Source organism: Eleutherodactylus coqui, chromosome 12 (genome assembly GCF_035609145.1).
Source record: "Eleutherodactylus coqui strain aEleCoq1 chromosome 12, aEleCoq1.hap1, whole genome shotgun sequence".
NCBI lineage: Eukaryota > Metazoa > Chordata > Amphibia > Anura > Eleutherodactylidae > Eleutherodactylus > Eleutherodactylus coqui.
In genome coordinates, this window is record NC_089848.1 from 123597878 (window position 1) to 123612305 (window position 14428).

A 14428-nucleotide genomic window follows, 5' to 3' on the forward strand; every position below is an offset into this window, starting at 1 on the left:
GAACCCCAGTCTGACTGGGGAAGGCAGTGTGGGCCGAAGCCCACCTGCATTAAGCACGACATTACTACCTCAGCTGTGTTGGGCAATGCAATGGGATATTTTTATGCACCGCCGGTGGCTTCCTGGCACCCACCCATGCTGTCGGTCCACAGGGAGTTGTAAATGCATCTGTTTCCACTTCTAAAGAACCCCAGTCTGACTGGGGAATGCAGTGTGGGCCGAAGCCCACCTGCATTAAGCACGACATTACTACCTTACTACATTACTACATTACTGTGTTGGGCAATGCAATGGGATATTTTTATGTACCGCCGGTGGGTTCCAGGGAGCCACCCATGCTGTAGGTGCACACGGTATTCCCATTGCGGAGTTGTACCTGCCTGTGACTATTTATAAAAAAACGCGGTCTGACTGGGGCGTGCAGACACCTTGACAGAATGAATAGTGTGTGGCACATAGGTTCCCCATTGCTATGCCAACGTGTGCAGCTCCAGATGGAGGTGGCACAGGATTGGATTTCTCATTGCTTCTGTACAGCATAGTGGACTATCGGCCTGCCCCTTTTATGGGGGGGTCGCTGCCTAGCCATGCCAACCCTCTGCAGTGTGTGCCTGCTTTTCCTGTGGCAGACGCACTTATAAATAGACATGAGGGTGGCGTGGCATGAGGGCAGCTGAAGGCTGGGCAGGGACAGTTTGGTGTGCGCTGTGGACACTGGGTCGTGGGGGGGGGGGTTTAGGCAGCATGTAACACAGGAGAAGTGGCAGCGGAGTGTCATGCAGGCAGTGATTGTGCTTTGTTGGAGGTAGTGTGGTGCTTAGCTAAGGTATACATTGCTAATGAGGGCTTTTCAGAAGTAAAAGTTGTTGGGAGGGGGGGGGGGCACTCTTGCTGGTATTGTGGCTTAATAGTGGGACCTGTGAACTTGAGATGCAGCCCAACATGTAGCCCCTCGCCTGCCCTATCCGTTGCTGTGTCGTTCCCATCACTTTCTTTAATTGCCCAGATTTTCACACATGAAAACCTTAGCGAGCATCGGCGAAATACAAAAATGCTCGGGTCGCCCATTGACTTCAATGGGGTTCGTTATTCGAAACGAACCCTCCAGCATCGCGAAAAGTTCGTCCCGAGTAAGGAGCACCCGAGCATTTTGGTGCTCGCTCATCTCTAGTTATTACACAAGATGAATGAGAAGTCATTAATACGGAGCTATTGGTGGATTATGAATATCCGATTAAAGTGTCTATGATTTCATTTTTTCTAATATTTCATTAAATCCATGCGGGGTTAAAGCCTTCAAACGAAATATCTAGTACATTTCGTTCCTCCTTATTGCCGCTATTGATCTTGATTTTACGTCTTCTAGCGGTGTCACTATTAACCCTTTGTAATCCTGATTGTGAATCTCCCCAAAATGCCTGGAAACGCTGTGCTGCTGATGGAAATATTTTTATATTAAACCTATGTTGACACGAGGTGTACTTGTTGTTCTGCCTACATATCTGCTGCCGCACGGGCATTCTAACATATATATTACATTACTGGTTTCACAAGGTTTATTCTGTTTAATATGAGTTGTATCGCTTCCCTGTTGAATTTTATTCCATTTGTGCGCTAAAAGTGGGCAACATTTCCATCTTTTTCTGTAGCGTTTTGAAGCTCCCTTGGTGTTAGATGCTGACTTTGGGTGTTAAATGGGTTAACCCCACTTTTTCTCTTCTTTGTTTTTCTAGCGGGATTGGGGGGGGGGGGGGCATGGTGTAAAGTTCTATTCCTTTTAAAAATTATCCTTGGGTCTTTTTCTAGTCTCTTTTCACAGTATGGATCCCCCTGCAGTATATTCCATTTTTTTCTTATAATTTTCCTTATTTCCCTGTTTTTACTGCTATATTTAGTCAGATGTATAGCTGGTAGAGATGAGCGAACGTACTCGTTACGAGTACTTACGCACCCGAGTACCGCCATTTTCGAGTACTTCAGTACTCGCGCGCAAAGATTCGGGGGGCGGCGTGGCGGCACGGGGGGTAGCAGTGGGGAGTGGGGGGGAGAGGGAGAGAGAGAGGGCTCCCCCCTGTTCCCCGCTGCTACCCCCCGCACCGCCACTCCTCTCCCTGCCCCCCGCCGCCCCCCGAATCTTTGCGCGCGAGTACTGAAGTACTCGAAAATGGCGGTACTCGGGTGCGTAAGTACTCGTAACGAGTACGTTCGCTCATCTCTAATAGCTGGTAGTCTCCTGGACTCCTCTGATGTCCCATCTTCTACTTCTTTCTCTTCATTATTTTGAAGTTTCATATCTTCTATTAAGCTTTCCAGGTATCGTTTTTCTTCGAAGCGTTCTTTGATTTTTGTCTGCATCCCAAGTTCTTCTTCAGAGGAGCAATTTCTATGAATTCTTTTTACTTGGCTATATGGTATGTTATTTTTCCAGCTTTTCGCATAGCAGCTAGTATAGTCTAAATAGCTGTTTTTATCAACCTTTTTGAAGTGCGTTTTAGTATGAATGATGTTATTACTACAAAATAAAACTATATCCAGGAAGATTATTTGCGTTTTCTCAATTGTACCTGTAAATCTTAAGTTCATTGTATTTATATGTAAATCATCAATAGAGGACGTAAGGTCTCCTTCTGTGCCTTCCCAAACTAACAAAGTATCATCTATAAACCTACAGTGTAATTTAATCCTTGCATCTTGAAAAGCTTCCTTTTCCAAATAACCCATATAAAGGTTCATGAAAGATCGGACAAACTTGCTGCCCATCACCGTCCCGTGAGTTTGAATATAGAATTCATCATTATATACAAAATAATTGTTTTTTTTAATGAAATCTATGGATTTAGCTTTAAAATACTTTTGATTGGATGGCATAAGTGGATCATTATCTAGATACCATTTGACTGCTGTTATACCTAAATTATGGGGTATGTTATTATATGGAGCTTCTACATCTAATGTGCACCATATATATTCTTGTTTCTAGTTACATTTAGGGATTGATTCTAGCAGATGTCCTGTGTCTTTAATGAATGTGGGGAGGTTTGATACATACTTCTGTAGTATTGTGTCAATGTATTCAGATAGATGGCAGGTTACAGAATTTATTCCCGCAATAATGGGTCTTCCAGGCGGGTCGTGGATGTCTTTATGGATCTTTGGGATATGGTATTTCCAGCTCTATCTGATTGGTGCAGATTGCTTCTTTGTTTGATAGTCCTCCCTCTTGTAGGGCTTCATTAATAAATTGATGTAGAGGTTTATCTCTGATGTGGGATCTCCACCGATTTTCTTGTAATGTTTATCGTTAAGTAAATTGAGACTTACTTCATGATAACGATTATCATCCATTACAACTATCCCTCCCCCTTGTCGGCTCTTTTTATAGTTAACCCTGTATTATTACTTAATTCTTTCAGTGTCGTTTTTTCACTAGAGGTTAGATTCTTTATCTTTTTCATGCATTTATTGTTATTGGACATATCTGTTAGGTCTTTTAATGTGTTATTATCTGGTTCATATATCTATGAGGGGAGATGAAATTACGTACCTAAGGCCCCTGGATTTATCCACGGACCATACCACTGCTTCTGCGCACGTGCCTGTCGCCAAAATGCGCAAAAGCCGCGGATTGCCAGGGTAATTTACAATCTCCTTGCTTCTGGCTACCAAACATAACTGAGAGCCTGGAGATCTCAGGGGGGACCGTGGTTCTTGGTCACATGATCGCCGTTATCCACTGGATAACGGCGGTCACGTAAAAGAAAAAAAAAGATTCACCTCTGGGTCCCAGATCCGATCCATCAAGGTAGGTGAAATTACTTACCTCAGGCCACTGGCAATGTCCCCTGACAGAATCCTCACTTAGCTTTGGCGCATGTTCCCGTCGCCAAAATGGCAGATGCAAGCACAGAAGCAAGAGAGGGCCCCGAAAATTTAAAATCTCCTTGCTCCTGACTACTAAAGGTAGCTGAGAGCTTGGATCAGTGACCAGTGACTGTAGTGAGCGGTCCCCAGTCACGTGATCGCCGTTATCCAATGGATAATGGCGATCATGTAAAAGTTCAAAGACTGTTGAAGTTTGATGTTCCTTTTGGCTTGGGCCCCATTGTGCATGAGGATATAGGATTAGGGCCACAGTGACTATGTCTCTGTACATGGGACAAACATGCATATCCATTTTGGGGTGAAAGTATTCATTCCTATGTGTGCTGTACAAAAAAAACTGTTTTTAAAATGACACAATTGCCAAAAAAGCTTTGCTTAGATTCATTCAAAAACTGTGGGGTCAGAATATGCAGTACACACCTAGGCGAATTTGCTAAGGGGTCTAGTTTTCAAAATAGGGTCATTTGGGGGGGTTCTCTGCCGTTTTGGCCGCTCAAAGGCTCTACAAGTGGGCAATGGGGCCTAAAACACCTGCAATCAAAATGCCTGTTCTGAAAGCCACCGGCTGCTGCTTTCGTTTTGGACCCCGTTGTGCATACAGATATGAGATTAGGGCCACAACAGATATGTTTCTGAACAAAGGACAAACAGGGGCATCCATTTTGGGATGTAAATCCTTATTTTCATGTTTACTATAGAAAAATGACATATTTGCAAAAATATGAAATTTTATTTGTTCTCCTCTAAATTTCATGAACTCCTGAAAAGAATCTGTGGGGTCAAAATACTCCTGACCCCCCTAGTGAATACATTAAGGGGTGTAGTTTTTGAAATGGGGTCATTTGTGGGGGTATCTATCATTCTGACACTTAACAGCCTTTGCAATCTTAACAAAGTGTTCCTCAAAATGGTAACAATCATCGTTAAATTTGTACATCTCTTAAATGGTTAAAAAAAACTAATGTTTTTCAAATGTGCGCCCACGATAAAGTAAATAGATGGAAATATATATATCTCATCGAACGTTTGTACAGTATGTTTGCACATATTTGAGTTATTGCAGTTGAAAATGTGAAAAAAATAATTTTTTTTTCAAAATGTTTCCAATTTTGGCACGTTTAATAAATATACACAAATTCTATCAGTCTATTTGTACCACCTAAATGAAGTACAACATGTGGCGAAAAAACAAAGTCAGAATTTTTTGGATATGCAAAGCCTTTACGGAGTTATTTAATGTTAAAGGGGTTCTGACATAAAAAAAAAAAAATTGTACTCACCTTGCCTGGCCTGGCCCGATCGCCAGGCATGTCCCCTCCAGCCGGCATCTTCTTCTGTGCCTTTAAAGCAGAGCAGGAGCGGTCAAAAAGACCGCTTCCTGCTCTGGTCCGTCCGTCAGGCACTTCCGAGGTCAACGGACGGACCGCCACAGCAAGCACGTCACAAGCAGTGCTTGCTGTGGGCGGCCCGTCCGTCCGGCTGAACTCCGGAGTGCTGCGCATGCACAGTGGAGACGCAGCCTGTCCTGACTCCTGTCAGAGGGCACCTCTCTACTGCGCATGCGCGCGATCCCGGAACTCGTGCAGACAGAAGAAGAGGAGCAGCGCCTGCCGGGAGATGACCCCCTGATGTCAACAACAACAGAAGACAAGGTAAGTATTATCTTTTTATGCTTTAGCAGCCATTAAACCATGGGTTCCCTGGGTCCATTAGGCAGACCAGGGAACAATGGCTGCTAAAGCATAAAAACATTATTCCTGTCAGAACCCCTTTAAAGTGACACATGTCAGATTTCCAAAATTTGGCCTGGTCATTAAGGCGCAAACAGGCTTGTCTCTAAGGGGTTAAATACCTTACATATCTCCATTCTACTCTGCATTACAGATCTGTTAGATATTGCAGAATAGTTCACATATCCCATGACCTATCTCTGCATGTATATATAGATCTATTGTGTGAGCCGGCTCACTGCTCAAAAAAACTAGTGCAAATTTTTTCCAAATTTCATTTTCAATAAAACAATAAAAGAAAAAATAAATGCAGTTATAAAAGGATGCAAAATCACTGAACACGATGGAATACAAACATTAATCTGCTTTTAAAATACAAAAAATCCCATTTGTAACCTGTTGTGTTTTGTGTTCACAGCTCCGCTGCCCACGGAGAAGCTGGTGGAGATACCAGGTACAGTAAAGAACATCTAGCAGTAATGTATGTGATATTAGAAGGAGCAATTCTGGATCCCAGCAGTTGTACAGCAACCACTCATAAAGGAAGTCATAGGCACATACTGCACATTTATTCTACATCTCACTCCCAAAATGTCTTGGGATGATTACCAGATGTTGGATTTGTTTTACTGGACTAGATTTGTTTGGGACAACGCTGTCACTATTTTGATCCCAACTGTATTAGATAATTTTTCAGTGTGCTCAAATAAGAGAACAGTTACACAAATCTGGGTACTCACTCTGAAAGGGGAGGTTCCCCAATGATGGAAAAATAGGGTGTGACCTCCTCCCTTGGACCCTTCGTTGAGATTATGCGATCTCACCCGGAGGTAGTATATCTTGTTTATTCCAAATGTCAAAGTCACATATGAACAAATTTTGACCCTCACACAGGAGGTCAAACGGTAAATGCAACGCAATGGATGGCCCTTGTCAAGGCTTCTTTCCTCTAGAGATAGAAGATGCCCCCTTGTTACAGTCACATTCCTGGGTATAAATATATCAAGGGACAATACAGAGATCTCTCCCATTATCTATTTACACACAGTTTTCAGAGTGCCCCCTTGTTACAGTCCTGGGTACAAAGAGATGATGGGAGAGATCCCATCCTTTGTATTGACCCCTGATATATTTATACATAGTTATTAGGTCACCCCTCAGCCATCTTGTTTTCTAAACTAAATAGTCACAATTTGGATAAATTCTCTGGGTATTGTAGTCCGCCCATTCCATTTATTACTTAAATTGCCGCCTTTGTACCCGTTCAAGCTCTGATATGTCCTTCCTAAGTACCGGAGCCCAAAACAGTCCACAGTATTCCATGTGTGGTACACAATGTGCATCAGATAGTTAGAGAAGCACTACAGCCATCTTTGCTTGCTCAGGACCGGAGAGTCGTGTTAAGATTGTTTTTACATCAGCGTCGGAGCCTCCAGCCAGAGCTGTGACTGGAAATATCGGGAGAAAAAGTGCTGTATTCAGCACTTTTTGTTCTGTCCAAAAGCCAGCCAGCTGAACAGAAAGCAGGCAGACCACATTATAGCCAATGACTGTCCAGTCCAGCGACTGAGTCATTCAGCCATGGGTATTTACCTTTACGGCTTCCTGAACGGAGCAGGAAACCGGTATTGCCAGCGCAGGTGTGAAAGCACCCTAAGATAACTTGCCACAAAAAGTTATCAGGTCAAGTTAATCTTTGCTAAGTCTGTAGAGGGTCTTCTGTCTATAGGTATTATGTAAGGCATAACTCTATAACTCATTCTCCTTTACAGAAGAGAAGCCCTCACACGGCATGACCATTGGTGTGGTGGTTCTTGTCATTATTGTCGTTGCTGGCATCGCCACTGCAGTCTTCTTTGTATATCGGAGGAAGAAAGGGAAAGAAAACGATGTAAACACCAGAATATACTTTGACAGTAACTGCACAGCTGGAACACACGATGGAAACGTCTTAGTGGAAAACATTGAGCAAAATGAATAGGAAAATTCTTCCCTTAAATAAAACCAGACCGGCGTCGTGCTATAATGTCCGGGCTGTAACCGACTCATGGAAGATGCCCATCTATGGGGAAGAAATAAGACTGGGCACATTTACAACATGACCTAAAGGAATATAAGAAAACACAAAGTTCTTGTAAAATTGTTGATTGTTCTTATAGCCATATAGTTATGATGTTTTTAATACACATAATTTTCTATGACATGATATATAACTCTCTTGTTCTTTCCTGTAGAACGGCCTGTATGGGCAGTTCATGTATGTTAGGAGCGCCAGGGCTTGCAGGGGAAGGTCAACCAGATGAAAAAGTGCCAATCCCTTCAAAGTTTTCCAAATTGCTCACTATTGTTTAGCATTAATTTCTTGAATAATTTTTCAAGTTGTTTCTGGAGCTGTCACTGTTATTAAAGTAAGAAATAGCAGATTTGTAATGATGTGTAATCAGTATTCTGGGTGGGTGTGGCTGTGTGAGTAAGAGGTGTGCTTTGCATGAGTAATGTGTGATAAGAATCGGGTTCCCGCACAGAAAGTTGCTCAGTTAGTGCGTGTCATGGAAGGAGCTGAACCTGAGTGCTCCCGTGGAGCGTGCGGAGAAGAAGCAGTGGGTGAGATTAGAGACAAACCAGCAATGTGGATAATTGCTCTTAGGAGTGCTGTACCATTTCCTGAGTGCCACCCGAGTCCACAGAAAAAGTGTAACGCTATACTACCCTTGATTCACCAACCCGGGTTGCCCTGATCTCACCCACAACCCCTGTCCCTGCCTACTTGCCTCTGCTCCCGGCTAACCCCAGGCGGGCAGCTGGGCGGCGGTCCCTACTCCCGCTAGGGACTGAGAAGGGACGCCGACGATGACTTTTACTGCATGCACAGACAGAGCATCCCTTAACAAAGTTGGGGATCTCCCAAGACAAGACATGCCGGGCCACCAGTACTGTGTAGAACAAAGATCCAGAGTCCCCTGAACCCCCGGATGGCCTGCGATAACAGATGAGTGAGACTCTTCAATGACTCTGAGATGCAAGGTCTCTGGCACAAACCATCTGCTCTCTGGCACCCCCGAGGGAGCGTCCTGCTGTCAACTCTGTAGACGAGGAACGAGATCAGATTCTACAGCTGCCACCACCACCCCAGGTGCCAAGATATTCTCGGGAGCCACTGTCTCACTTCCTGGCGAATCGAAACTCCGCTGAAATATATGTAACGACAAAGTTAAACCTGGCGAAAAATAACACCCATCTGGCTTGACGAGCTGTAAGTGTCTTAGTATTGGTGAGATATGCCAAGTTGTTATGACCAGTATATACGGTAATGGGATGCCTTGCCCTCTAAAGATGGTGACGCCCCTCTTCTAGAGACCACTTAATCGCCAATAACTCACGATTACCCATGTCGTAGTTACGTTCCGCTGAACTGAGCTTCCACGAGAAGAATGCACTTGGGCTATACCCAGATCTTCCGCTGATTTCCTGAGACAGTACAGCCCCCGCCCCTACCTCAGATGCATCGACCTCAATGAAGAATGGTCGCCGCGCATCAGGCTGTATTAGCACCGGGGCAGCAGTAAATGCCCTCTCGAGATGACTAAAAGCCTCTAGGGCCTCTGGCGACCATTTTACCAAGTCAGCTCCCTTCTTGGTCAGATCGGTCAGGGGATGCACAATAACAGAATAGTTCTTAATGAATTTACGGTAAAAATTCACGAAACCTAAAAACCGCTGGAGAGCTTTAAGGTTATCTGGTCTGACCCATTGGGAGATTGCTGCCACTTTATCAGACTCCATCTGAATCTTCATGGGTGAAATCACATAACCCAGGAAAGAAACTTGTTTAGTGTCAAAATTGCATTTCTCCAACTTGACAAAAAGTTGGTACTCACGTAAACGGGTCAGAACCATCCTCAGGTGCCGCACATGTGAGTCCCAGTCTGGGGAGTACACCAGAATGTCATCGAGATATATGACCAAGAATACCCCCAGGAAGTCGTGGAAGACCACGTTCATAAATCTCTGGAACACAGCGAGGACATTACAAAGTCTGAAGGGCATGACTAGACATTGAAAATGTCCTAACGGGGTGTTGAATGTGGTCTTCCACTCATCTCCCTCTCGGATACGAATTAAATTGTAAGCCCCTCTTAAGTCCAATTTGGAAAACCAGTGGGCCTCTACAACCTGATTCAATAAGTCAGGAATCAGGGGGAAAGGAGCACTGGTTCTTTACTATAATTTTATTCAAAGCCCAATAATTGACACAAGGCCTCAATGTCCCATCCTTCGTCTCCACAAAGAAGAGACCTGCCCTGGCAGGGGAACTGGACGGCCTGATATGTTGTTTGGCCAGAGACTCTGAGATATATGAATTAAGGGCTCCGTGCTGACGCCCCAACAAATTAAAAATGGCTCCCTTAGGGATGGGACTGTCGGGGATCAAATCAATGCCGCAGTCCCACTGCCTATGGGGAGGCAAAGACTCAGACAGGTTCTTGGAAAATATGTTATGAAAATCAGACAAATACTCTGGAATAAGTACGGCATCTGCTCAACACATAGGTATAGTATTTAAGTGACTATGAAAGGACAACCCCCAATGTGTCAATTCCCGAGTGGACCAATCAAATCAGGGATTGTGCAGTGCCAACCAGGGCATACCAAGCACTACACCTACAGACATCCTTTCCATTTCGAGGAACGACAGATTATCTGAATGGAGAACACTCACAATGGACTGTAAAATGGGAGTCCTCCATTGTACAACACCAGCAGACAGAGGGGTAGAATCAGTACTAGTGAAGTGTATGGGAATCTTTAACGCTGAGAATTCAGTCATCAGAGGCCCGCCTCCTGTCAGCTTTGACTGCCAATTGCATCGCATCATTGAGTGTCACGGGGGCGGGATGAGAAATGAGTAGATCTTTGACAGCGTCAGAAAGACCCTACAAAAACACGTCTTTAAGGGCGCTATAATTCCAAGAGGTTTCACCTGCATACGGTCTAAATTTAGAGCAATAGTCGTCTACCCAGTGTTGCCCCTGATGTAGAGACATGAGATGAGAGACCGCCAATCCCGCACGGTCTGGCTCATCAAAAATACCTCCAAGTTCCCGAAAAAATAAATAAACTGACTGCAGGCAAACTGAACTCACGGGTAAGGAGTAGGCCCATGTCTGGGGGGAACCCCGAAGTAAGGACATAATCAATCCCACTTTCTGGGACTCTGAGCCGGATGAGCGAGGCCGCATTCAAAAGTACAATCTACATGCATGCTGGAAAACAAAAAACTTGCTCCTCTCCCTGAAAGCACCTCAGGAAGAGGACACTTGGGCTCAGGAATAGAAAGGTCAGCAGAAACATGCACAAACTCCCGCTGCTCCTGGGCCAACATAAGACCGGACAGGTCTTGGATCACGCCCACTAAATCCGACAATTGTCTTGCAAGGGTACTCATGGCTTCCATTGGAGAGCATAAACAAAACCCCGCAGGGCAATTTTAAGGACCAGTTATGTTACGGTATACTGCCATTGATACACCAGCCCTGGTTGCCCTGATCTCACCCGCAATTCCTGTCCCTGCCTACTTGCCTCCACTCCTGGCTAACCCCAGGCGGGCAACTGGGCGGCGGTCCCTACTCTTGCTAGGGACCGAGAAGGGACGCTGGCGTACCTGATGGAAAGGGAAGAATACAACAGAAAAGGCAGATGTAATAAACCAACACGAAAATACAAAGCAGACCTGAGACAGATGGGATAACCTGGCAGAAATAGCAAACAAGCTGACAAGAGCAGGAGACCAACAGAGGCAGCTAGCTCACTGAGGGAAACCAATAACTGGCATTGATTGCAAGTCACTGCCAGACTTCTAAACAAAAGCCTCCGCTCAGGAGCGGAGATAGGGAAAAGCCAACTCCCAATAGACAATATAAAAAGGAAGCTAGTGAACGGCAGCTGTATTCACCGCTGCGCGCGTGCGCGCATGGCGCCGCTAGCCAATAGCACACCGCCGCCCAGCAACCTGCGCCACATCAGCCAGACCACAATCCGGGGGACGCACCCCGACCATGGGACCCAGCACCCCGCCGCCCCGGGAGGAGCTGCAACCACCGCATGGTAACAAAATGTGTATGCCCAGGAAGTAGAGGCTGCTGTGGGAGTGAATAACAAGTGAACTGACCAAATATTAAATCGGTAAGGGTCCTTTTACGTGGAATGAATGTCAGGTAGTGAAGCGCCCGACATTAGTCCTAGCGATAATGGCTCCTGTGCTTTCAAACAGGAGCGAGTATCACTCAGTGATGGAGGTGAGGCAAAGCGGGATAGAGATCCGGTTGCCCATCTCCATAATAAATTGACCATCATTTTTTTTTATCATAGAATGCTAGAGTTGGAAGGGACCTCCAGGGTCATCGGGTCCAACCCCCTGCTCAGTGCAGGGATTCACTAAATCATTGCAGACAGATATTTGTCCAGCCTTTGTTTGAACACTTATATTGAAGGAAAACTCACCACCTCCCGTGGTAACCTGCTCCACTCATTGATCCCCCTCACTGACTAACATCTAATTTGTGTCTCCTCCCCTTCAGTTTAATCCCATTGCTGCTAGTCTTTCCTTGTGCAGATGAGAATAGGGCTGATCCCTCTGCACTGTGACAGCCCTTTAGATATTTGTAGACAGCTATTAAGTCTCCTCCCAGCCTTCTCTTCTGCAAGCTAAACATTCCCAGATCCTTTAACCATTCCTCATAGGACATGATTTGCAGACTGCTCACCATCTTGGTAACGCTTCTCTGAACTTGCTCCAGTTTGTCTATGTCTTTTTTAAAGTGGGTTCCCCAGAACTGAACACAGTATTCCAGATGAGGTCTGACTAAGGAAGAGTAGATCAGGATAATTACCTCACGTGATCTAGACTCTATGCTTCCCTTAATACATCCCAGAATTGTGTTTGCCTTTTTGGCTGCTGCATCACATTGTTGACTCATGTTCAGTCTATGATCTATTAGTATACCCAAGTCTTTTTCACATGTGCTGTTGCTTAGCCTAATTCCTCCCATTCTGTATGTGTTTTTTTCATTCTGCTTGTCCAGATGTAGGATTTTGCATTTCTCCTTGTTGACTACCATTCTGTTAGTCGCCGCCCCCCGTTCAAGCTTTTCTAGATCTTTTTGAATTCTCTCTCTCTTACTTAGTGTTAGCTATCTTTCCCTGCAAAAACTGAAAAACAAACTGATTTTTATTCAGTCGCTGCTAGCATTTACACTGAACAATCACAAGTAGTTTAGGGTACACATGGTATGTCAAACTGAAAAGTGACAGGTGCCCCATCCCCTTTGACCTTTGATGTCTCTTCCCTTTTTGACGTCTCTTTGGCCCTCACATTTTTGTTAAAACCAGGCATCCTCCTCCGTCTGGTGGCCCCCACCCTCGCATTCCAGGGAATGTGACTTACCAGGGCCCCTTCTGCGAATTGCGGCCCCACCCTTGCATCAGCATGTCTCATGATAATAAAGACTTTTAGTATATTTATAGCCTGGATTGCTATTATGCAGCTTTTTTTCCAATTCCCCTTATGAGTGCAAGGTGTAATATGTAGAACGCATCTCCAGCCCTAGTAAGTTTTTACAGTATGTATAGCCCTGACAGAGCTGTTATTATAGAGAACACACAGTAGCCAAAAAATGCAAAGTTTTATAAAAAGCTTTCTTGAGCTCACAAGGCAATGTGAATACATAACGACGTGCGATAAAAAATACGAATGATAGAGTTATTACTAGAGATGAGCGAGCACCAAAATGCTCGGGTGCTCGTTACTCGAGTCGAACTTTTCGCGATGCTCGAGGGTTTGTTTCGAGTAACGAACCCCATTGAAGTCAATGGGCGACCCGAGCATTTTTGTATATCGCCGATGCTCGCTAAGGTTTTCATTTGTAAAAATCTGCAAAACCCAAGACAGTGCTGGAAACGACACAGAAACGGTTAGGGCAGGCGATGGGGAACATGCTGGGTTGCATTTCAGGTTCCCAGGTCCCACTATTCAGCCACAATAGCGGCAAGAGTGCCCCCCCCCATACCAATTTTTACTTCGGACAAACCCTCATTAGCAAGGCACACGTTAGCTAAGCACCACACTACCTCCAACAAAGCACAAGCACTGCCTGCGGGACACACCCCTGCCTCTTCTCTTGGGTTACATGCTGCCCAACTCCCCCGCACGACCAAGTGTCCACAGCGCACACCAAAGTGTCCCTGCGCAGCCTTCAGCTGCCCTCATGCCACACGCTGGCCTCACAGCCACACCACACTCATGTCTATTTATAAGTGCGTCTGCCATGAGGAGGAACCGCAGGCACACACTGCAGAGGGTTGGCAGGGCCAGGCAGCGGCCCTCTTTAAAAGGGGTGGGGCGATAGCCCACAATGCTGTACAGAAGCAATGAAAACTCCAATCCTGTGCCACCTCCATCAGGAGCTGCAAACGTGGGCATAGCAATGGGGAATCCATGTGCCACACAGTATTCATTCTGTCAAGGTGTCGCATAGCTCAATCCACACTTCAAGGGGAAAGCCGTCAGCGCTCTGCCCTCTACCTAAGTCAGTCAGTGCCCTTTTGCCAGACAGGTCAAACACCGCGATGGGAACTAAGTTTGCACCAACAGCATAAGGGGGTCCTAGGAAGCCCAAGACATGAACCAAAAATTGATCTGAGCGGCCAAACATGGCAGACTTGCACCGCGCCCACGACATAGGCCTCGGCCCACAGCTTCAGCAATCCTAGGCAGGAAGCGGACTTTCACTGCACCAAGGTCTCTGCACAAACCCTCA

The 14428-nt window shown here is 45.4% G+C and overlaps 1 protein-coding gene across 1 annotated transcript in view; it reads left to right on the forward strand.

Moving 5' to 3' along the window:
- The window catches only part of LOC136587226 (macrophage mannose receptor 1-like), a 353431-nt gene extending 345428 nt beyond the window's left edge, over positions 1 to 8003 (forward strand). The window contains exons 30-31 of the mRNA XM_066585783.1: positions 6031 to 6066; positions 7385 to 8003. Coding sequence (XP_066441880.1) covers positions 6031 to 6066; positions 7385 to 7593 — 245 coding nt within the window. The 3' untranslated portion in view covers positions 7594 to 8003. The remainder of the gene's footprint in view (positions 1 to 6030; positions 6067 to 7384) is intronic.
- Positions 8004 to 14428: the final 6425 nt, after the last annotated feature.